General features: G+C 40.6%; 1 protein-coding gene across 2 annotated transcripts in view; it reads right to left on the reverse strand.

The window, feature by feature from the left end:
- The window catches only part of rgs6 (regulator of G protein signaling 6), a 152,774-nt gene that overhangs the window by 18,163 nt on the left and 110,683 nt on the right, over positions 1 to 23,928 (reverse strand). For both annotated transcript variants that reach the window (XM_049589545.1, XM_049589546.1), the window contains exons 4-13: positions 22,437 to 22,487; positions 20,172 to 20,278; positions 16,012 to 16,063; positions 11,888 to 11,952; positions 11,572 to 11,648; positions 8,247 to 8,328; positions 6,990 to 7,064; positions 6,481 to 6,582; positions 5,934 to 5,995; positions 111 to 224 (exon numbers count right to left, since the gene is read on the reverse strand). In XM_049589545.1, the coding sequence (XP_049445502.1) occupies positions 111 to 224; positions 5,934 to 5,995; positions 6,481 to 6,582; positions 6,990 to 7,064; positions 8,247 to 8,328; positions 11,572 to 11,648; positions 11,888 to 11,952; positions 16,012 to 16,063; positions 20,172 to 20,278; positions 22,437 to 22,487 (787 nt within the window). The remainder of the gene's footprint in view (positions 1 to 110; positions 225 to 5,933; positions 5,996 to 6,480; positions 6,583 to 6,989; positions 7,065 to 8,246; positions 8,329 to 11,571; positions 11,649 to 11,887; positions 11,953 to 16,011; positions 16,064 to 20,171; positions 20,279 to 22,436; positions 22,488 to 23,928) is intronic.

Raw genomic sequence — 23,928 nt, forward strand, 5'->3', positions numbered from 1 at the left:
AGATTGAAGATGAGTGAGGTCCAAGCAAGGGCTTGAAAAAAGAAAAAGAAATGAAGAGGAAACGTTCACTGGCTGTGACAGTGACACTGCTATAGTTTCTGGTTTCGTACCTGCTGGCCTCCAGATCCCAGAGGGAGGGGTCGTCGCTGGTCCACGGGTTGGGCGGTTCCTGCGCCGTCACAAACGGGTCATAATCCATGTACTGCTCAGTGTAACTTATCAGACTGACACACAGACACAACACAGGGGGCAGAGCACAAGAGAGGCTGATTCAATCGCTGGCGAAAAGTTTAAGGACAAAGTTTAACATTCTGACAATTTGTTCAATGAGATCAATATTCCCTCTGTTTACCTGATATAACTGTGACTTGAAAGCTTTCAGAAGTTAATGAGTGAATTAGAAAAAAAAAACAAATCGTTAAGCAGGAGCATCTGTTCTGATCACAAGCTCAGATGTGAACCTCCTACCTCTCTTTGATAGTCTGAGATAAACAACAACTGGGAGATGCAGCCAAGCAGAAAGTGAATCAACACCAGCAGAAGGACTCTGAAAATGTTTTCCAGCTCACACTATAAACTATAACTCAAGAATCTTTTTCAGTGTGTGTTTTTTTTCTACACCTCCTTAGCCACATAACATCCCTACAAAACAAACTGTGCGTACAGTAATTTACTGCAGTTATAACACATTTGAGGATTTTCAAGCTTTGTAACAAAAACCTTATGAGATTATAAATCACCAGTTCATGGTAAACATCTTCAAGTTGTATAAAAGAAGAGCAAAATATTGTCTTAAGTTGGACTAGGTGGACATTCTTACAAAGACCTCATCTAATTTTTTGTCTCCTATATTTTCATTTGGATAGGGGAATACTATATATATAAATAATGTTTGAGACTATTTAAGTTACTTTTAGTACGTTCTTCTGCTTGTGTCAGTATAGGGAGCCAGAGTCAGGTCCCTAATTTTGTCTACTCCCCTTTAACCAAGTTTAAGTAATCACTGTAGCTTTGGAATTCAACTCATAACGAGGCTTTAAAGGTAAGGTGATTGTCATAATAGGCCTTATAGTTTAGTTTCCTTCTTCTTTTAGTATTATTTTTATATTTAAACTAAATTGTAACTACTAATAATGATGAACTTTCATTTACATGGTATTGCACTAAAGAATATGAACTCTGAATAAAACATAAATGTTGATACTTTGGTCAGACCTCTTACTGAAGCACTTCAGCTGCATGTTTCTATGAAAGGTGCTATGTAAATAAAGCTGAGTCAGAGTTATTAGCTGTTAGGAAGATATCATAAGCGGGGCTTTATGTTACTACTGAGGAGCTATAGAGACACCCAAAGACTACGAATCAGGTCTGTAGAGCCTGTAAACTATCAAATGTCACCCAAGGTCATCCTGTTAGCAATAGAAACTAACAAACTAGCCCACCAAGAAACTTAAATAAATCAGTCAGTCAAATAGAGGATGTCAGGCAGTATAGACCAGAGCATGCATGTGATGATTAGACCAAACAGAAGAGACAATGTTTCTTAAGTTCTCTCAGGTGTATCCAGAACACATCATGCAACAACTCAAGGCGAGAAGAGAATCAGGACCATGGACAGAGGCAGCCTGAGCTGAACTCACTACAGCCTGTACTCTTAACCCGTTCACAACACATTTATCTTCCAAACACAGGAAAAAATACTGTTATGGTGGATTTCTACTCTAAATGCACTCAGGAATCACTAGCAAAAAAGTTTTTGGATTAGGGTACTTTATTACATGTTACTTTTTCTGTTTATTCAGATGGATGGAAAATCTTAAAGGAAATGGCCACTATAGAACGAAAATACAGACAGTACTTACTGACCCTCATGCCGACAAGAACTCCAGTGTAGTTTTTTAATCCACAAAAGTCATTCGGGGTATCAGAGGATAACAGCTAGCCGGAATAACAGCTACATTTGAAGTGCATGAAAATGTAATAAAACTCGTCCGTCGTAATCCAAGTGCCCTGAAGCCGCGGCATGCAAAATTGACTTGAAAAGACGTAATTTATGTAACTCACTCCTGCAGGGCAGGCTAACTGACAACTGTGACAAATGATGCTATAAAAGTGGAATAAATTATGTCAGAACAAGCCGTTCTGACGTTTTTCAAATGCATTAGTGGAGTTTTATTACATTTTTAAAATGTGGGTTCTGTGCATTTCAAGTGTAGCTGTTATCCTGGCTAGCTGTTATCCTCTGATACGACTTCTGTGGATTAAAAAACTACACTGGACTTCTTGTCGGCATGAGGGTCAGTAAGTACTGTCTGTATTTTCATTGTAAAGCAGTCATTTCCTTTAATGCAGAAATCACGTACTAGTGGAAATGACGCTTTCTATTTTGAACAATTTATATTTATAATATTTATTTTTCATAAATGTTTATTCATAGCAATGCATCTGAAGTATCTCCAAAAAACAATATTTTAAAAACCTCTTGAGATGAATATTCTATGCATTATAAGCTCATTGTATCATTGGAGAATCAAATTACAACAGTATTTACCAGTTCATTTTTTCTGGTGACATTCAGATTAACCATTTATACAAATAGATGGATATTTGGAAAAAAAAAATCCTGGGGAAAGCTCTAAATATTTAACATGATTTTTGACATGTATAAGTAATATAATATCTTGTGTTTAATTTAAAGAGTTTATACACAGTTTATGTGCTTTAACAATGTGATTAATAGACTTAAATGTGCCTTGCATTTCCTCCTGTCTTACTGTCAGCCACGCTTGTAAGAAAACAGTTGGTTTTTTTTTTTAATTATTGGGGAAGTGAAGGATACTGTTAAATCAGGATTTTTGCAATCCTAAGTTGTTCATATGAATCTGTACTTGAGCTTGAATGTGTCTGATTCATATTTTTATCTTGACATATACACGAGCTTCATCGTACACCGACCCAAAACGTGATCATATCTGACAAATTATTTCTAATGTGAGGTGAATAAAAAATAACTTTATGAAAGTAATCGTTTTGAATGTTATTGCCCAACATGACTGATGTTGTTTGACATGTTGTTTCCTGCACTGTTTGGGTTAACGCCTCAAACTTTTCGCTCTGTGGAGCACCAATTAAACTCGGCTCCGTATGAGGAGTCAGGAGGTTAAAGGGTCAGAGAGGCAGAGCAGCGGAGCAGTAATCACACTTTTCTGCTCTGCTGGGAGGTAATGGCTGTCCCGACTGACTGAGCACAGGATGGGACTGTCAGGCAAATAAACACAGCAGAGTGTCTACCACACAGTGGGGGACAGGTACTATAATAGGTGCTATAACACATATACAAACACATATACATCAATAACGTTTCATGTCTCTCTTGCACTATGGAGAAGGTGGACAAAATACAAAGAATGCCTGCACAGTGCAAAACAAAATCCCTGCAATAAATCTAATGTTTGTGAAGCTTACAGTGTTTGCTTTGAGGCTTCAAGTTTGTGTTCCTGTCATGATGAATCCTATTGTCCTCGTAAGTCGATAGCACAGGCCAGTTGATCCTATTTGTATAGGTACAAATTTCATTCTAATATAAAACATATGACATTATACAACAGTAGATTTGAAGAAAACACAATAACCATTAATTTTCACAAACATGTCAGTTCAAAATGTGCGGAAGAGTTTTGACCTGAGAACAGATCCCAGATAAGAAAACACTGATGAATGTCAGAATCTTCTTGAAAACTGTGTAAGTGGGTTTTAAGAAAACACTTTATCTTAAGAGAGGTTGATGAATGAGGGCCATTGTTGTCTTTACTTTACCTTGAAATTGTATTTGAACAAATGAAAAATCTGCCAGTACAGTAAAACGTCTTTCTAAAGCAAATCGACTACTGATTCAAGTACTTTAAAGGAACAGCGTTTACGATTTAGGGAGATTTAGTGGCATCTAGTGGTCAGGACTGCAGATTGCAACCAGCTGAAACTTCTCCTAGTTAGAATTCCTTCAGTGTTCATTGTTCAGGAGGTTATTCACAGAGGTCTCGTTCTCTCCAACAGAAACCATGGTGATATAAACAGGTAAAACAACAACAACAACAACAACAACAGTTTCACGTTAAAAATATCAGTCTTTTTCCAATGCTGTCGCTATGGAGGGGCTGCTAACTATAGTGGGCCAATGCGAAAACATGAATGGCCTTACTTGGAGCCAGTGTTTGGTTTGTCTACACTGAGCTATTGTGGAAACATGGCAGTGCAACAGTGGCGGCCCTAACACTTTTGGTGCCCTAGGCGGTGTGTTAATCTCCACATTCACTCCTCTCAGTAGTGTAGTGGTAGTTGAGTGGGCACCAGAGAGTTTTTGTTGCTTTGACATGATAACATTTTGGTGTTTCGGGGTTCACATGATGTCCGATAACTCGTCCATCTCCCCAAGAGAGCAGGTAAAGTGTAAGGACCGTTGGAGGGGGAGGCAGGGGGGCGGCAGGAACCCAGAAAAAAAGGGCCTCTCTGTTAGTAAGTACGCTTTGCTATGTTGCTACGTTGTTGTGACCTTATGTCATATTTCAAAATAATATTAGTAATAGTATTAGTAAAAAATAGTAAAAGATAAACATTTGGATTTTTTTCTTTCTTCCACCATTTTGGCGCCCTCTATGGATGACAGTGCCCTTAGCATTCACCTATACTGCCTATGTCATGGGCTGGCACTGCCGATATAAACGGCTCATTCTAAGGTAATGAAAACACAATGATTTTTATTTTCAGGTGATTATACTCTAAAGAAAAAAAATTATGATATTTATTGTTTGCCAATATATCCCCCTAAATCCAACACAATGAACTTTTAAGTATTTCACTTGCAATTTTCCTAGCGCAGCAACATAGATATACAGACTCTCATTTCTACAATATTCTTTAGAACGAATGGATTTCCAAAGACAGCAGGCTGTAATATTTCACTTTTTCACCTTTTTTTGATAAAGTAAAGTTTTTGGACTACAGAAAGAAATTACTTGATAAGCCTAAACAGCCTTTGTGGATCTTCTAACCCCCCTCCAATCTGGTTGCTGGACCCCATTACAAAGTAAGGTCAGTTAAGGCTGTCATGGTTCTAGGTTTTGTTTGTAGTTTCCTGGTTTATTTTGTAGTCACTCTCCTCACAAGTCACGTCTTATTTAACTTCCTGTCTGTGTGTTTGTCTCCACGTTTGATCGTCTCCTCCACCCTGATTAGTTTCACCTATCCCTCATTATCCTGCCCTCCCTGGTGTTTTTGTGTGTTCCCTCTTCTGTGCCAGTTTGTCTTTGTACCTCCATGTCAAGCATCCCAGCTGTTTCTCCTTGTGGTGAACAGACCTATCTTTGATGGTTTTTTACTTGATTTTTGGACAGACTTCCCGTGTACTTTACCTTGTTTCACCCCGCTTGAGTTTAGTCTGGTGCATTTGGATCCACCAACTGTTGATACTGTTACAAAGGCAGCCCTTATTTATCTTTGCTCCATGGCCAGTGCCTTTCTCTTGGACCCCGATTCCACATTGCCAACCCAATGGGGGGAAGCAGGGAAATCCAGGGAGAAACCACAACCTACTAAACCTGTAACCCAGTTCATCCATCAACACAAACAGTCACTGCACAGATGCTGTGGAATTCAGGCTCTTTTCGTATTAACTCTGCTTCCAAATGTCAGACTGAAACCACCGCAGGTTCACCTCCATCTGCCTCTGCTCTGATACAGATCTGATAAAAGGGAAGTCAGCAGAGCACTGGTTTGTCTGATTAGAGATGGTCAGAGAGAGCAGAGCAGATGTGAAAGCAGGCAGGCAGCCTCTTTATGAGAAGCTGGTGTCTCTTTCTCAGCCAACACGATGTGTGGATTGAAGAGATAAATATTAAACATACTCTTTGTGATGTGCAGCATTTTTAGTGCAGTACCTTTCAGCAACTTTAGACATCTTCATACGGTGACGGTCTAGCTGGGTGTTCAGGAATAAGATCTGAAAGGGGAGGTGACAGCAGTCAGTGTTTGTTCATGCTGGTTTTGTATGAGAACAGCAAACATGACAGTTAAATAACTTCCTCGAATTCTTTAAAAAAAAAAGTGTATGATTGTCCAAATGCAGAAATCGACAACTTGGCGGACCAAACAAAACCATGTTTGAGTTGATTGGCAGCCTCTCTAGCAACGTTAGTGCTTCTACTATTTTCCCATAGGCCAGTTGCACCAGTTGTGTTCTTGTTTTGTGGTAAAAATCAATCTTCCATTGTTCTAGAAAGCAATAAAGCAGAGTTCCTGCTAAATCTGACCCTATACTACAAAGTGTGAAATGCAGTGTAGAGGCTGTCAATCTCCTCTGCAATGCTTCTGTGGAAATGAACTCAAACACTGGTGGAGTAAACATGATACAGCGCAGCACAAATATTGATGCTTTGTTTGAGCGAGTTGATTATATTGGCAAGTTCTGCACGGACAGACTTTTACCTCTTTCTCCACATCCTCCTTGGTGCCTTTCCTGCAGTGATGCGAGGGAGTATGTATGGGACTCTGAGACTGTGTTCCCTCCTCCGCCAAGCCGTACACTGACTGGGCCATTCCAACATGATGAGAGAGGAGAAGTGGGAGAGGTAATAGAGAGATAACAATTTGTACTTGTTGTTTTCCTCGCAGTGCAGATAAAGCATGGAAACAGCTGACAAGAAAGCTACAGTGCACTGTGTTGTGAAGTTGAAGTTGAATTTCAGTAATTCAAAGATGATTGCTTACATGAATGTAAAACTCATTAAGGAACAGTGCTGATATGATTAAGTTATTTGTAACCTTATATCTACTGAAATTAAAGTCATCAGTATTTTAATGAATTTACAGTGTTTTTCTATGTGTACATTTATAGTAAACATACTAGGAACTTTTCAAAAAAATCTTCACCTTCAGGACTTTCAAATGTCATAACAAAAGGCTTAGCGTCACACTGTTGTAATCAGAGCGTATACCTTCTTAACTCTGTGAGGGTTCTTCATGCGTCTACATTTCCTGATGTCCATCTCTGTCGTGTTGACACATCCAGGCTGGATAAAAAACACATAAAAAACAAGACAAACTAGAATTACTGCCCAGCGGTTTTGTGCCTCGGGGCACCAGTCAAGTTTCTCTTACAATTTACATCCATGTCTGTGAAAACATGGATACGTCACACATCTGTACAATCTAGTAGAATAATGTAGGGTGCTTTCACACCTGCCCAAGTTCATTTGTCCCCTTAGTGCAATGCGTTTGGGCAGGTGTGAACACAGCAATCACACTCAGGTGTGCACCAAAACAACCAGACTGTGACCTTCTTGAAGAGGTGGTCTCGGTCCGGTTACAAACGAACTCTGGTGCTGTTCATTTGTGGTGAGAACATGTTCCGACCTCGATCTGAACCAACTGCAGTCACATGCCACATTGTTTGGGTTAAACATGAGCATGTTACAGTCCTGGAGGATTATTAATGTGCACCTCCTCCTGTACTGCCTTAATATGCACATTCAGCACATCCAATGCATCAAAACATTGTTTTTGCTAGTTGGAGCTGCGCCTCGTTTTCAAACTGTATGGTTTGACTAAAATGAACAATGACGGCAATATAGTCCACGATGAGCAGCGCTAAAATCAACCTGCGCAGTTGTCCTTCCATTGTGACATTAGAAAGTGTCACATTTATCTTGCAAGTGTACTCTCTCATGCAGCTTTCTCATGCAGGCATTTGATCTGGTCCGCTTGTAAATGCTGCCGTGAGAACACGAACCAACTCTAGGTAATTATGCAACTTTGTGACAAAGTTAGTCCCTGATTCGGACCAAAGCAAGACAACTCTAGGTCTGAAAGCACCCTTTATTAACTGTGCCCCTCAAAGGATAATGCTGACAGCTATTGGCAAATTTAAGGTGGAACCTTTTCTTGATCGTTACTGAAGGCACACTGTAATGTCAATATAACAACTCTGACCATTCCACTTGTGTTAATTGGCTCTCTCATGCACTTTGGTAATGAATGGATCTTCGAGTGCTTATCGTCATTCCAGTGCGCTCCAGCAAAACCGGTCAAGTTCAGACATTATAGGGGATGTAAACATAAGAAAAACACATTTTTGAAGAGAGTGGGACTCTAAGTTAACCCAAAGCAGAAGCTGTGGAAAGATAGAAAAGAGATGGACTGGATGGGAGATGAGGTGGGTGGCTACACTCTCACATGCACGGACAGAGGCTTACCACAGGTCTATGGACGTCCCAGAAGGCTCTCTCCTGGCTGTCAAGGATCTTCCTCTCGGTTTTATCCTTTTTCCTGTCGATCCTGCAGATGAGATCAGTCAGTGTGAGAAATACAGCTCTCCTGGCATCAGCGTTAGATGTAGCAGTTGAACCAGGATGGAGGGATAAGAAGGGGAGAGAGATAGATTCAGAAGATTATAAAGTCTATATGTCCATCAGTTTTTAACAATATTGAAGCTCCTGTGCTCAAAGGTTTAGCATGGTCCCTGCACCCGTCTGTGCACTATCTCTACTGTGTGTGTGTGTGCTCTGTTCACAGCCACTGATGTGTACTCTTGTCACTACAGGAGCTGCGGTTGCACTCCGACACTGTGGTTTGCTCTGTGGACAAATCTACAGCAAGGACATCATTTCTTTGGACAATGCTGATCATTTGGTGCTGTTGTAATAAACAAGTGCCTTGGAAATGTAGGCTTCACAGATTTTGATAGAATGGATGAAACTATTAAATGTGCTACTACAATTAAATCAATAGTAGAAAATAATTAAATTTACTCAAGTACTTAAACGTACCTCAAAATTGTACTTGTGTATTCTAATTTCATACTACTTAATATTTTTACTCTACTACATGTCCTTTATACTTCATTAGATAGCTATACATATACATCATACACAGCTAGTTACTTTCAGATCAGTATTTTACATAGAAACACAAGATCTTATAATATAAACATCAATAATAATGAACCAAGATATGTAGTGATTTATCTCATTTAAAGATTAACATTTAAAGATTACTTTTAGTTCTGAGTGATACTGACTTGTACTTGGGAAGAAATATAAATGCAGGACTTTTATTTGTAACATTTTTTTTCAAACTAAAGTACAGTATCTGAATACTCCCTGGCCACTTTATTAGGTACACCTACACAATCTAATGCAATCCAATGAAATTGCTTTGTGACATATTCCATCTTAATCAAGCTCACAATGACAGTTATTCATGAAGAGAACCTCCAAAAGCCTGCTAAAAAATAGATAAAACAATATCAAAATCATGTTCTCTGGACAAAAGAACATAGTTCTTTGTGACCACCAGATTTTTCAAAATGTTGGTCACACAGAAAGAAAGAAAGAAAAAAAGAAAGAAAGAAATCATCAAAAGGAGCTTCATGCATAATGTCTAAGATTAGATTAAATAGACCATACTGTCAACCTCCCCTTGTTGCTCCTACACATTTTCACAGACAAAATTTAGAAACTTTTCCATGTCTTTTTTTAAGTACTTGTAATAAAACTAGAATTACCACCCCACAGTACACCCCCGAGTTTCTCTTATAGTTTACATCCATGTCTGTGAAAACATGGATGCCTCACACACATCTTTCCCCCAGCAGCACAGAGGATCTATACAATCAGCATAATTTCAAGGTGGGCACTCAAGATTAGTGTCATCATTTTAGTATTGGACCAAATGTCTCTTCTATTCCTGAGTTATGATGTTGAGTAAAAAAGTGTTTTCTGCAGAAACTTATGATGTCACCGTGAAGTTGACCTTTTGGATATAAAATGTCATCGCGCCATGATTTTATCCTCTTAGATATTTGTGTGAACCTTTGTCCGCAGTAGTCTATGAATTCTTGAGTTATGGCCAAAAACATATTTTGTGAGGTCACAGTGACCTTGTCCTTTGACCTTCAACCACAGAATTTGAATCCGTTTATTCTTCAGTCTAAGTGGACGTTTGTGTCAAATTTTAAGAAATTCCCTCAAGCTGTTCTTGAGGTATCACATGCATAAAAATAAGACCTCTGACTATCAAATCTAATCAGTTCTAACCAGTTCATCCTTGAGTCCAAATGGAAATTTGTGCCAAATCTGAAAAAAAATCCCTTGAGGCATTCTTGAGATATCTCGCTCGCAAGGATGAGACAGTCAGACATACAATCCAAAAACATATTGCCTCCAGCTACAGCTATCACTGGCATAGAGGCATAAAAACATTTCTTGCCCCATTTGCCCAACATTTATGAAACATATCAGATTCAAACTCTATCCAAACATGATTTCAGCTTGCTGGCATACATGATGGGAGAGATGAAATGTGGGAAGAAAATTAAGAAACGTACATGCAACACATTCTCACTCAAACCTCGTCACTTATCGACGTTTGGTAATGGACTTTCCATGACCAGATATAACTTTCCATGACCAGATATAACATGCAAGTTATCCTGGGTGCGTTGAAGTTCTAGGACACGGTGTCAAGTTCTGCCTGTTACATGCACTGTCTTCTTTCAAAATACACCTAGGTTTTCACAGGAAATTTACCATTTACACACAGTCTCTTTCAAAATAACACCATAAGTTGACGTTTTTTTCCCTTCAACAACTAACGCATGTGGTTAGGTTTAGGAAAAAAGAACAGGGTTTGGCTTTATAATCTTACTGAGAGCTTTGCCACCATAACTTTAATTCTCATCCCACCGCATTTCCCCTGATGCTGCTGAAGGCCATCGAACTATGACGGCGTCTTTTTCCATCAGTGTCTGATGCTGCAATGACCTCGAGTGAGACCGGATTGGTACATGAGAATAACAAATGAGGAGTAAAGGAGTAAAGGACTTCATATGTTTGCTCTGGCTGGTTCCTGGGACCCTGAATCGATGGCCAGACGGGAGCAGCTCAAACTCAGAGTGTTACGGATGTGAGATATCTGCAGTTATAGATTCTTCATGTGTAAAGCATTGTCAAATATAGTGCAGAGTTATAGTGAGTGTGTAGTGATTAAATTGTAAGTTGCAGGTGTACACAGTGGTGTGAAGAACAGGGGCCCAAATGTTTTGTGCTGTGTGTAAAGATCTTGGGATCGTGCTGAAAATACTGTTCTCACTTTATAAAGTTCGCCCTTGGATTCAGTGTATATCTATAAATTAATCACAGAGGGCTTTGGTAAGGGCAGACATCCATCTTTTTGTATTCCATCCCTCTTCTCTCTCCAGCTTCCAGTCTCTATATGTCCCAGCAGCATGCTGTCCATCATTGCTGGTTTAAAAATTTATCCATCATATCGTCTACCTGAGAAACTTCAGAAACATAAAGCAGCTGACCCACGGTGCCCCGACAACACTCGACAGGTAATGTTTTGAGAAATCCCATAACATGAGGGTTAATGGAGTCAGTCAGAAACATTCACGACTTGTAATATGACATGTCACACATTGAGGTTATGTTGTATTGTTTATCTTTTACCTTAGGTGTAAGTGACATTACCGCGTGTATTGTGGTTTCATGAGTTGCCGTGGTAACAAAGCACACTTACTTGACCTGTGCCTCAGCCTGCATGTAGATAAACTCCCACTTCCTGGCAAAGGCTCTCTGCAGCCTGGCTAGGTTCTCCTGTTGGAGAGAAGACAGAGACACTGGGACATGTTATAATCAAAAAGTAATATTAAAGCTTTATCAAATAAATCCAAAGACATCTCACAGTTTTAAAGTGTCTGTGATGCAATTAAGATCCCATACTATCACACACACACAAATCTGACCTTTATGAGGTTGTGTTTTCTGCCCCAAGCTTGACATGCAGATCAATGCTACGTATTGATCTGTCTATAGAGGAACAATCCATCACTCACCGCCTCATAATCAGCCAGTTCCAGCCTGGTCTTGTTCTGCATGGTCCGCTTGCACAGGTAAATAGCTGCGGCAGGAACAGAGAAAATCGAAGACTGGGATTTATCAGTTTACATGTTCTCCTTCAGGCATGCATCTCTCATCCCATATGTACCTGCCTCACGTCTCCTCACCTCGCATGGTATGAGAGTACAAGCAGTTTCGGAGGCTGTGTGTCCACCTATCTGTTGCTTTAGGATTATGAGCTGTGTGTGCAGAGGTGCCCGAGCCCTAAACTCCAGCCATGGCTGCCTCTGTGACAGGATGAAGGGCAGGAAGTAGAGCAGTGTCTGACTAACCGTGTTTACTGGGCCCTTTACAGCGGAGGATACAACTAAAGCGAAAGTGTAGGGCTGGGTGATATGGAAAAGAATCATATATCTCAGTGTTTTTGACCAAATACCTCAATATCAATACTTTAACTATATTGTATTGGTGGTTTACATGATGATAATTACTCATTATTAATGTAAATATAAAAGCTCAGTGGGTAAAAGCACACAATAGAACAGCTACAACAGTCTGGTAAGCTCAGAAAATGACATCACTTCACTGTAATTCAGCCTTTATAACCAGGAAAAGACAACACTTTCAATATAATGATATCCAAGATCTAAGACGGTATCAAGTCTCATAACATGATATTGATATAATATCAATGTACTGCCCAGCCCTTCTACAGTACGTCTCAGTATCTATATTCAAATATAACCTGATACTAGTGTGTTTACACTGTAAGGTCAGGTTTTCTTATGAATTGCTTTTGAAGTCAAGTCAGGATACTTGTAGATCTGTCAACATTTAATACATGTTGACACATGAGCCAGAGCCTTCAGCTATCACACTTTTCTTCTGTGGAATCATCTTCCTGTTTTGGTCCGGGAGGCAGACACCATCTCCACATTTAAGACTAGACTTAAGACTTTCTTTTTGATAAAGCTTATTGTTAGGGCTGGCTCAGGCTTGCCCTGGACCAGCCCCTAGTTAGGCTGACTTAGGCCTAGTCTGCCTATAATACTCCTATAATAGTATAGGAGTATACTATACTCCTATAATACACCAAGCCCCTTCTCTCCTTCACTCTCTCTCCTCAGTTTCTGAGAAGTTGGTTCCTCTTCATTTGCTAATATTCACGTCCTAGTCAAAGTCATTCCCTCCCAATGAAAAACGCAGTCTCTTTGAAGCTTATAGCTGTTAGTGACGGAGACAGGAAATTAATGCATATGGGGAAAGCACCTGTGGCTGTAGCCGCCCTTGTCAAATGGATTGATAGAGCCTGGTTACATAACGCCCCTGAAGTGAAACAGCTGTACTGTATTTTGAAACAGTCAATAAAATTCCGTTATAATAATCATCCACTTATTGTAATCAGTTTGACCTAGACAGACATGATCACTGTGAGTGGTTTTCACTATATTCAAATCATCTTCGTGTTTCAATACACTTTGTTTTTGCCAATAAAAACCTCTGAAGCAGAGTTCAGGTCAAGATGGGTCGCTACAACCCTTCACTGAAACCCAGAATTAATTTTATCGTTAGAAGCTCTTCAGCACGATGAACCACTAGACCTTTATTAAAAACTAATTCTGCTATGTATTCAGCCTCTGAGTGAAAAGAGACAAAAATATAATCATGCAGTTAAATTAATACTGGAAATGAATGTTAACTTAAGTTTGCAGCACAGTTTTTAGGGTTGTGATCAAGTAGATGCCCATATCATATCGTATTGCACCGTACCACATCGCATCGCATTGTATCATATCGTATCATCACATATCACATATCACATATCAGATATCAACCAAATGACTGGTTGATATCGACTTGTTTTTACAGATAAGATAGGTTATGTGCAAGTAAATATATTGGTCTAGCCCTATGAAATATCTTTTGGTTTGTGTCACCTATTAATCACTATCAAACCTGTGCATGTAAAGTAGAAAAATGTATCTCTAGATTCAGTCTAAACACAGAAGAGTAAATCTTACGATTATGTATGGTTAATTATATTCTGCTGGTCTGATAAATGTAGAACTCCCTCTGCATCGGCCTCATTAACACTTGCTGTGAATTCCATTTAAAGACTGAGTGAAGCACAAACATTTTCCAGCGTGACAGGAAAGTTGTTCATAACCGGAGAATGATAGAAATCAAAATACCTGTAAAATATTACAGTTTAGACATTCTGATCAACATCTTGATTAGCACTCCCTTAAATATTGTATTATTGTCTTTTTGAGTAATGCAGTGGTACTGTGTGCTAAACACTATCCTGAGATAATGGATTGTGATTTCTGACAACTGGTACGGTACAATACTGATATATTTAGTGACATATAATGTACACACAAAAACAAACAAACAAGAAAAACAGAAAATAGTAATAATTATTTTGAAAAAATAACAAAAACACTACATTAACTACTGGAAAACTATTGGATTTTCTCTTTTATATGGTTAAAGGTGAAGTGACAAATATTTAGGGAGATTTGGTGGAATCTAATGGAGAACTCCAGATTGCAACCAGCTAAAACTTCTCCTGGTTAGAAATCCTTTTGTGTTTATTGATCAGGAGGTTTTTACGTGGATATGAATTATCCACAGAGGTCTCTTCCTCTCCAAAACAAACAGACCTGGGGCTTCATGTACAAATGGTGTGTTCGCACAAAAATGTGGCGTACGTCCTTTTCCATGGCAAAGTTCAGATGTATTAAAAGTGAAATGACCATGGAAATGTGCGGTGCCTCACGCCAACTTCATGGCTGGCGTACACACGTTTCTACAGCTGTTGATCTTTTGGTGACACTTAGAGGTGATGCTGGGAAACTGTTAAAATAAATAAATGTGAAAACAATTAGTTCTCAAGAGTGATGTGCACATCAGAGACACATGAACAATTAACACTGATGAACAATTAACACACCCACGTGTTTGCAGTAAGATGAGTGGATATAAAAGCATGCGCAAAGTGGTGCCAAAAATACCATTAACAACAATGGCTGTTTTAGCAGTATTTGCCGCACTGGTTCCCGAGGGCAATCCTCCTGGAACTGTGCGCAGAGTTGCAGCTGACCTTAGAACGCGATACGGCGAGGAGCCATGCGCTGCCTGTATCCATACAGGTGCTGACCACACCGGGACTCCTAGCAATACAGGCATTCCAGAGGGAGCTGGCCGACCGATCGGGACTGTGCCAGTCGACCCTGAGCCGAGTCATGCCAGCTGTGTGGGACGGAATTATCCGCATGCTAGCCAGGTATATCAAATTCCCATATGCAGCTGAACAGGCCAACATTAAAGTGCAATTTGCAGTGAGGTTTTCCTAATGTTATCAGAGCTATCGGCTGCACACACATTATAAAAGCGCCATCGCAGGATGAATTTGTTTTTGTCAACAGGAAGCATTTTCATTCGATCAATGTGGATCTTGTGGCTCTCAGATTTTCTTTTTTTCCTGTCTTATTCATTCTTTTGTTGTAGTTTTCTGATCGTGCAGAGAGGGGAGTCTCAGTTGCGTACGACGGATTTAAACGTACGCCATGTTTCAGTAGGAAATACACGCAAGTACGTGAGGCCCCAGGTGATTAAATCCAGTAAAAACACTGAATACTTCACATTACGGATGAGCTTCTAACTACGGTGGCCAACATGAAATCGCAGAAACATGTATGGCTCTATCTGGAGCCAGTGTTTGCCCACTCTGGGCTACTGTAGAAACATGGCTATGCAACAAGGCTATATTCCATTTATGTCAATATAGCTCCTAAATCCTTCACACTGGACCTTTAAAAAAGGGTTCCATACTTAATTAAAGGTCTTTCTGGAGCCCCTTAAAGAGTACTGAATTTTGTCAAACTTAAAATAGCACAATGCGTCTTTAATCCAGTAAGTAAAGGCAGGTGTGTGTGGTCTTTTCATTTATCTAAATTTATCTAGGTGTCAAAAAGCAATACAGTGGCCTCTGTTGAACATAATTCAAGGAGGTCTGGAGGGACACCTAGGGCCAATTTGATGACCAAGCATTGTTCCTTAAAATACACAAGAGAACATACTATAAGGAGAAGTTGTCACAAATTACGGCTCTTACCATAGTCTGTGTTCTCAGGCTCCCAGCAGTTGGACGGCCAGAAATACGGTGCCTGACGAGAGAACAAAGGGAAAAGTTGACAGACAAGAGTCGTGGATCAACCAGTGGTTAGTATTTCAAGGACGGAGAGTCAAAACTATGAAGACAAACACGTCCTTTTGAAACTTTCCGACAAAATCTGGAGTGATGACGTTGACCTTTACGGGGAAGTTGTTTGTGCCTCAGAGACACAGCTGTGCACATGATTGCCCTGCACCACTATGCGAGCAATCACAATATTTTTTTTATTATCTGTATTGAACCAATTCAGAACAGCTGACTCCTAAAACTTTTCACAGAGTAAGAGGCATCCTGGGGTGTTGCAGAGGCGTGGGAGTGCTGCAGCAACACAATAAAAATGAGCAGCGACGAAAGCTGCAAAATAAACAACGGCAAAGCAGAATAATAAAGCCAGCAGGCGAAGCACAGATGCTGATAGGATTGTTATTTGACATAGCTGGCAGGGTTTTGAATCAGTTTTAAAACCATCTTCAGTTGTTTCAGCGAAGAGAGATTTAGATGGTGTTAATTGTTTTGGTTTTCCTGCTCCGTGTTTTTCTTTGCCTTGCACTTAATTTGCCGAGAAAATGAAATGCTAATGAATGGTGATTATCTTTATGAAGCTTTGCTACGATGGCAAACGGCCCTCCTCCTCCTCCTCCTCCTCCTCCTCCTCCTCCTCCTCCTCCTCTTCTTGTCTTCTCTTCCACTTCACTTTGAAGGAGGAGAACCAAGGTCACAGCACGGTAATGTGCACTGCCGTCTGGTTTAATTAAACTGCTCTTCCAGCTCGGGTGGAGACTGAGCCCTCCAACAAGACTCAGTGAATAGAAAGGAAGATGCTACGCAGAGATCATTCTAATCTCGCCACGTGCTGCCTCGCCGTTCCCCACTGAGGAATGTGAAAACATTGTTTCCTATTTTTAATTAGGAAATTCTGGATAAAACAGTCTGGGATAATTAATCTGTGACTTTAATGCCACCGTCTTATCTGCGAACGGTGAAGGAAGAGTAAAATGTCAGCACGCTTCTCTCTCCTTTCTGTCCCTTGATGAGACTCTAATTCCAGTGCACTACTCTACTACACTGTGTCTCTCTGTCAGGCTTTTGCTAGCCGCCTACTCAACCCCAAACCCAGATCTGCTTCCCTCGCTTGCTTGATGAATATTTTAACAGATCACCATTTATTTTTAATCGGGTCACACAGGATCCCAGCATAGTACTGAGGAGGCTGTAGATCGTGGACAGGGCCTTTTGTTATCGGGATCAGGATTGGTGTGTAGTAATTTCATTACAGAGCGAGTAATCTTCAACAGCTGATTAAGGTCTTTATGAGAAGTAAGCGCACCCGCGATCAGATTAACCTCACTGGACTTATCTCTCACACTAATGCAGGATGAAGACTGGATTAGTTTGAGCTTAGGTCTGCTACAAAAGGCATGGGGCAATTTGAATTTATTGGAGAAAAAAAATGATTGTAATCCATTTTGATTAAGAGCCATTATTAGAAGATCTGCTTCTTTTTTTAAAAAAATATCTACAAAAATAGTCACTTTTTTAACTATTATTTGTGGCTCAGACATACCTAGGAGTGAGGGTGGGGGGTGGGTGTTTAGAAAGTAAAAAACATAAAAGAGAGAACGTAAACAAGGTTCGAAGTAAAGACAGAGTGTACATTTTTCCCTTTTATTTTGATCTCATTTTATTTTCTCTTTTAACAAAGGCTCAATGACAATTTTCAATCTTCATTGTCTTTATTTTCAGATTGGCATCTGAACATTTGTATTGTTCTTATTTACTCATGCTGCTGCTCTTTCTGCCTTTCGCTGACCTGTACAATAAACGGATTTATATGCAAAAAAAAAAAAAAAAAAAAATCTACAAAAATAAACACTTCCTAAAGTTGCATTCCAGTTAAGTGGGGCTCCTGAAAATGTGGATTTTTTTGTGTGGGTTTACTTCACCCTATACTTCATTCTACTTAACTTAGACCTGTTGTCCTCATTCATGGACGCTTTTTGTGCCATCTAGTGGCAGTAAGAGCACAACACACCAATCCATGTAAAAACAAGATGGCCGCCATCTCTGCCCAGTCATTCTGCAGCTGATCCTGACACAATGGACAAAGTGCAAAACTTGATTAAGCTTTATGGTTGAAATTTGTAGCTTAATTTTATGATGAATAATGTTTGTAGATTGATATGGCAACAAATTTGACCAATTGTAGCAACAGCATACCCCCGTTTTTTTGGCATTCCGGTTTGATTTGGGCAGAGGAGGCGAATTTCCGTTTCCGACTTCCGTTTATATATAAGTAAATATGCTGAACCATTGCGATGGATTCAGAGTTTGCAGTGACGGCAATTATGTTCCATCTTGTTAGTTCACCGCACGGACCGTTTAACAACTGGCAGCAACTGCAGCCGGCTCAAATGTGATTGGTCAATATCATGAGGACTACAAAACAGCCTACAACTGGAAACCAGTGCTCTTCCGCTCTTCTTCCGGAGGCAAGATCTCCAGGGTTTGCCTACAGACTCTACATTCACTGTATGTAGAGTCTGTATATAGAGACTATAGCAACAGTAACAGGCTTAGACTCTGTTAATTAGTCAGTAGCCTACTTGGTTGAAGACACTGGGACTTTCTTATCGTCTCATTTGAGGACAATGTTGAGTTTTTTATACTTTGCAGGCCCAACTGATCCCAACTAGCGAGGAAAAATTAAAAATGCATACCACACAAAAGTGCAGGTCTCAGGAAGATAAATGAATTGCCAACTAATCTGATAATCAATTTATCAGTTTGGGTAATTTTTTAAGAAAAAAAAAAGTCCAAATTATCTGATTCCAGTGTCTCACATGTAAATATTTTCTTCTTCTCTTTTTTACTATGATAGTAAACTGAATATTTTTCGGTCGTGGACAAATCTGAGGACATCATCTAGGGCTTGGAAAACACTGATTGACATTTTTCCCCATTTTCTGACGTTTCATAGACCAAACTAATTGATTAATCAAGAAAATAATTACTAGATTAATCAACAATGACAATAAGTGTTAGTTGCAGCCTAGTCTTGCATAGCCAGACCCATCTCCACAGTGCTGTGTCAGCAGTAGAGAAAGGTTTGGAATCACTGATTATCTTGTTACTACAGGGGGAAAAGAAGCTCACATGACTTGTTAAAACCCCAGACAATACCTGTATGTGGCTGTTGCATAACATTATTATGATGGCATTATTATCAAAGACGCTTGTGTAAAGTTGAACATATCGGCACATTATGAAGTCACTGTCAAAAACAATGTTTTTCCCTTATACAGGTATGTCAGTATTTCCTTAAATTAGGAATGTTGCCACAGTAGTTCTCCCTGTCACAACCATGACAGTGTCCTTTTTGTTGATTTCATACACTGAGGATCTGTAATATATTAATATTGTGCATTAACTGTAAAGCAGTGGTTCCCAACTGGTCCAGCCACGGGGTCCAGATTTGTCCTTAGTCATTAGTTCAAGGTCACACAGTTTAAAACATTCAGTGTCATACTTGTGTTTGGCCATGTTTCCACCTAGTTTGCTGCCTCTGTCAAGTAGCTATCTGTAATTCACTCACTCTACAGCAGGAAATGGCACTTCAAAATAAAAGCTCTGTGCTGGAAATTCACTACACTTCAAAATAAAGTGTGTTTTTCACAAACCACTGCTGTAAAGTAAGTCTTGTCTTCTTTTATCCTATAAACATACACTGAATCGCCAAAATGCTGAACAAGATACCCTCTCAGTTCTCTTTGCAATGGCCTCATACATGTAGTGGTAATTATAACATTGTTTTAAAATCAGTGTGTTAGCCTTGTTGGCAACATCTGATACTCAGCTCAGTATCAGGTGACACAAGAGAAGTTCAACAAAGAGTCAATTACCAATCTCAGGATACCCAACAGACACTGTAACCATAAACCTTTAACATGAAGCCAAGACATTAACATTAGCATATTTTCTTAGAACTCACTTCATTGCACTCTTGAATTATCTAAATATAACATGAACATGCTCTATTGAGACCTCTCCACTTCTCCTTCAGCCTCCTCTGTGTCTTTATCATCACTTGACGCTCTGCTCACCTGAAAGCGGTAGAAAGTGCCGTCATCTTTGAGGGAGAGGACATGGTCTGATATAGGGAAGAAGTACCCCTGAGCTGCGATGAGACTCCCGATGTGCATGGCCTCAGCTGAGACAGGAGGAGAACAAGGAGTACTGATCACTGTGGGCTCTTCAGCACTTCACGTATTATCTGTGATGTAATATCTACTTGAATGAAATAATCTCAGTGGTAGGGACAATGAAATCATGATAGACCTTTGTGAAAGTGTCATTTTAGAACAAGATATAAATATAATACCATGAGGAATCTGCCACATGTAAAAATAATCTTCAAGTTATGGATTTGGAGAAAAGCCACACACGTACAATTTTGTGTCATTAAAGGTCACACATTACTGTAGGTGCAACGAAACTTTTTATCACAGTGTACCATATATATAAGCAGCATGTTGTGTCCCTTTCAATTCAAATTGGATTTCAGCTATATGATTCAGCCCTGAGGTATTTTGGCTGGACACTGACTCAATGATTGACTCAGTGTCCAGGCTGTGGGTTATTGCACCGACAGTAAACACTGCTCTCCCACCACATGCCTTCAGGTCGGGTCAACTACACAATAAATCCACAGCAAAAACTAGCCGGGACTTTTGTTAAAACTCTAGTTTTCATCATTTGCTGCTCCTTGTCATGTTTTAACTCAGTATTCACCAGTACTAGCTTGTGGGAAACTTTATTTTCTTGGTGAAGTGTAACTGTAAATATCCTCTGTCTATTTCAAACATGTCAGTATTTATGCTTCTGAAAAGGTAAAACCTTAAAGATTTTTCCTATGACAGATCTGCAGTGTCCACCACACACTGTGTCTGACCTTTCACAGACTGGACTGCTGTGACAAGCTCCTGTTGTCAACCTACCATACTGTATGTTCCCCTGTATTTCACACATATAAAAGGGGGTTTCAGTTCCAGTCTTGGAGGCCAAAGCTTGGCAGCTCTTTGTTCCTCGCTGGTAGTTAATGAGCCACACCTGTCCAGTACCCACCTGAGACCAGGCGCTTATTACCTGCTCAGGAGGAACAAAAGCAGGGCTCTGGTGCTTGAGGACTGGAACTGAAAACACTTGTTGTACAGTAACACAGCTACATAAAGGAGGGAGAGAGAGGGAAGGACCTGCAGCAATGGGCTGTAGGCCAGGACCACAGGAGGTGAGCCGGGCTTTGAAGTGAATTTTTGTGGTGGCTTAACAGTGGTGAAGCAACTCCCAGGTCCATCACATGGTGCCATTGGGCCCAAAAAGACTTTTTTCCCATAGACTTACAATGGGAAAGGGACATCAGTTAATCTGTTGATATATTTTTGAGTGTCACCACCCCTGCAAAATGACTCATTCTAACATCAGGATTTGATCCATTCGGTCGGTGATGTGCGCTTTGTGTGTGTATGGAGGAAAGCAGCTCTCATGAGGTGTCATGTTGATGTCACTGACAGAGATAAAAGCTGGCTCGGACAGCGGAAGTCTCTAATGCCAGGTTCACACTGCACACAGGAGCGCCATGAAGCGCGGCAATTTTCTGTGGAGCACTGCCCGCTTGCTAACGGCACCTATGTTAAGCGACTGGCCTGTTCACACTGGACGAGACGCAGTGCCGAGTGCCCAGGCTGGCTCGCAATCTGCAGCCATAGCTTTAGCATCTGGTCTAATTGATATCAAGTGTATATTAAACGTATTTTAAATTATCTGACATTATCTGTTAAATGACAGAAAAGGCATCCCATGATTCCACATATTTGTTAGCTGTGTCTAAACAGAGAGTGAGAGTGACAAAAGAGCCACACACACTCACACATATACAGTACATACATACATAATAATAGTGCAGATCATCCAAGTAATTTCATACCATGGAACTAGAGTTTTCTTTCTGAGCAACTTTCACAGGAACGAACAGAGTCCCACCTTTAAGGCTGTATCCAGGTCTCTGAACACATCCTTACTTTGGGCTGAACCCAGGCCGCCATGGCAAGGACCCAGCCTCAGTGGCAGGCACTCTACATGGTGAGCTACTTGGGCATCCCATTACTGGTTGTTTATATCTGTAATAATGTCAATTGGGAGAAGCTGCATCCAGTAAGTTTATGTGTATCATAGTTACTGTATTTGTATGCCTTTCAGTAAATAGTGCCCTGTAGTTCTGCAGGATTCCTGATGTCATGGGAGGCCTGATGCCCTTAACACAGTCATTACATTCAGCACAGTACAGTCTGGTAAAATTTTTCAAAACTTACCTGGATCTTCCATGGACAGATTCTTCATCAGCCACTGTACAATATCAGTACCTGAACCAGGGCAGACAGAGAAAGAGAAATATACAGTGTTCGGTCATACGTCTGGTAAACATGAGGTACAATTTACGTAGCAGAAGTAGTCTGGGAAAAAAGTGAGAAAGGCATTAGAAAAGCACAGAAGCATATTATCGAAGCATATACAAACACCTTTTAATGTGTGTATTGGAAAGCGTGTGTCAGACACTTAACGCTAATTTGTCATGATGTACCAATTCTTTGGCTTTCTTGCGAGTAAAAGCCAAGGGGGTGTCATACACGAGTGAGGGTAGGATGGAGCAGGAGATTGACAGGCGGATTGGGGCAGCGTCAGCAGGGATGCAGGTGCTTAATTGGTCCGTTGTGGTGAAAAGGGAGCTTAGCCAGAAAGCGAAGCTCTTGGTCCCGGTCGATCTACGTTCCAGCCCTCACCTATGGTCACGAGCTCTGGGTAGTGACCGAAAGAACGAGATCGCAAGTACAAGAGGCCAAAATGAGTTTCCTCCGCAGGGTGGCTGGGCTCAGCCTTAGAGATAGGGTGAGGAGCTCAGACATCGGGGAGGGACTCGGAGTAGAGCCGCTGCTCCTCCACATCGAGAGGAGCCAGTTGAGGTGGTTCGGGCATCTGGTAAGGATGCCTTCCGGACGCCTCCCTTGGGAGGTGTTTCAGGCATGTCCAACCAGGAGGAGACCTCGGGGCCGCCCCAGGACACGCTGGAGGGATTACATCACCCGGCTGGCCTGGGAACGCCTCGGGGTTCCCTCGAAAGAGCTGACGCAAGTGGCTGGGGAGAGGACTGTCTGGGCTTCCTTGCTGAGGCTGCTGCCCCCACGACCCGGACCCGGTGGAGGACGACGAGTAAGAGTATGAGCAGATTTTTTTCCATGAATAAAATTATCATAATTGACCTTTTGCTAAAGCCCATCCCTTTGCATTGGTCTGTAAAGCTGTCGGAGTAAGCATGGAGCCCACATTGTAACTAACTGCATCCCCTGAAGAAATATTATCATATTTTTGGAAAAATGAAACAGTGATTCCAAAGAGAAGCAGACAGAGGGGTCTACAGTCTGTGTTTGAAGGATATATCCTATCCATATCTTTTTCTTAACTGTTATAATCATCAAAAAGCAAAAGCAGCATGTGTATACATTCAGTAGGCTATATCTTCAGCAGCTAGCTAGCTAACCCTACACTTTTCAGGCTTTGATTTTGGTTTTGGAACAGGGAAGAAGCGTATATCTTTTTCCAACCTCTCCACATAATGAGTATCATTAATAAACGACGTACCCCAGGCACAACATTTAGCTCCAAATCCACAAAACCAGCCTAAAAATTAAGGAAATCTGAAACAACTGCATTAGAGTCAATAGAGCGCAGCTGTGTTGTTGTTGGACCCTGATCTGAGCCAGCCTGATGCTACCATATGATTGGCCAGTCTGGGTCCAGGGGGCAAGA

This window comes from Epinephelus fuscoguttatus, linkage group LG11 (genome assembly GCF_011397635.1).
Source record: "Epinephelus fuscoguttatus linkage group LG11, E.fuscoguttatus.final_Chr_v1".
In the NCBI taxonomy this organism is placed as follows: Eukaryota; Metazoa; Chordata; class Actinopteri; order Perciformes; family Serranidae; genus Epinephelus; species Epinephelus fuscoguttatus.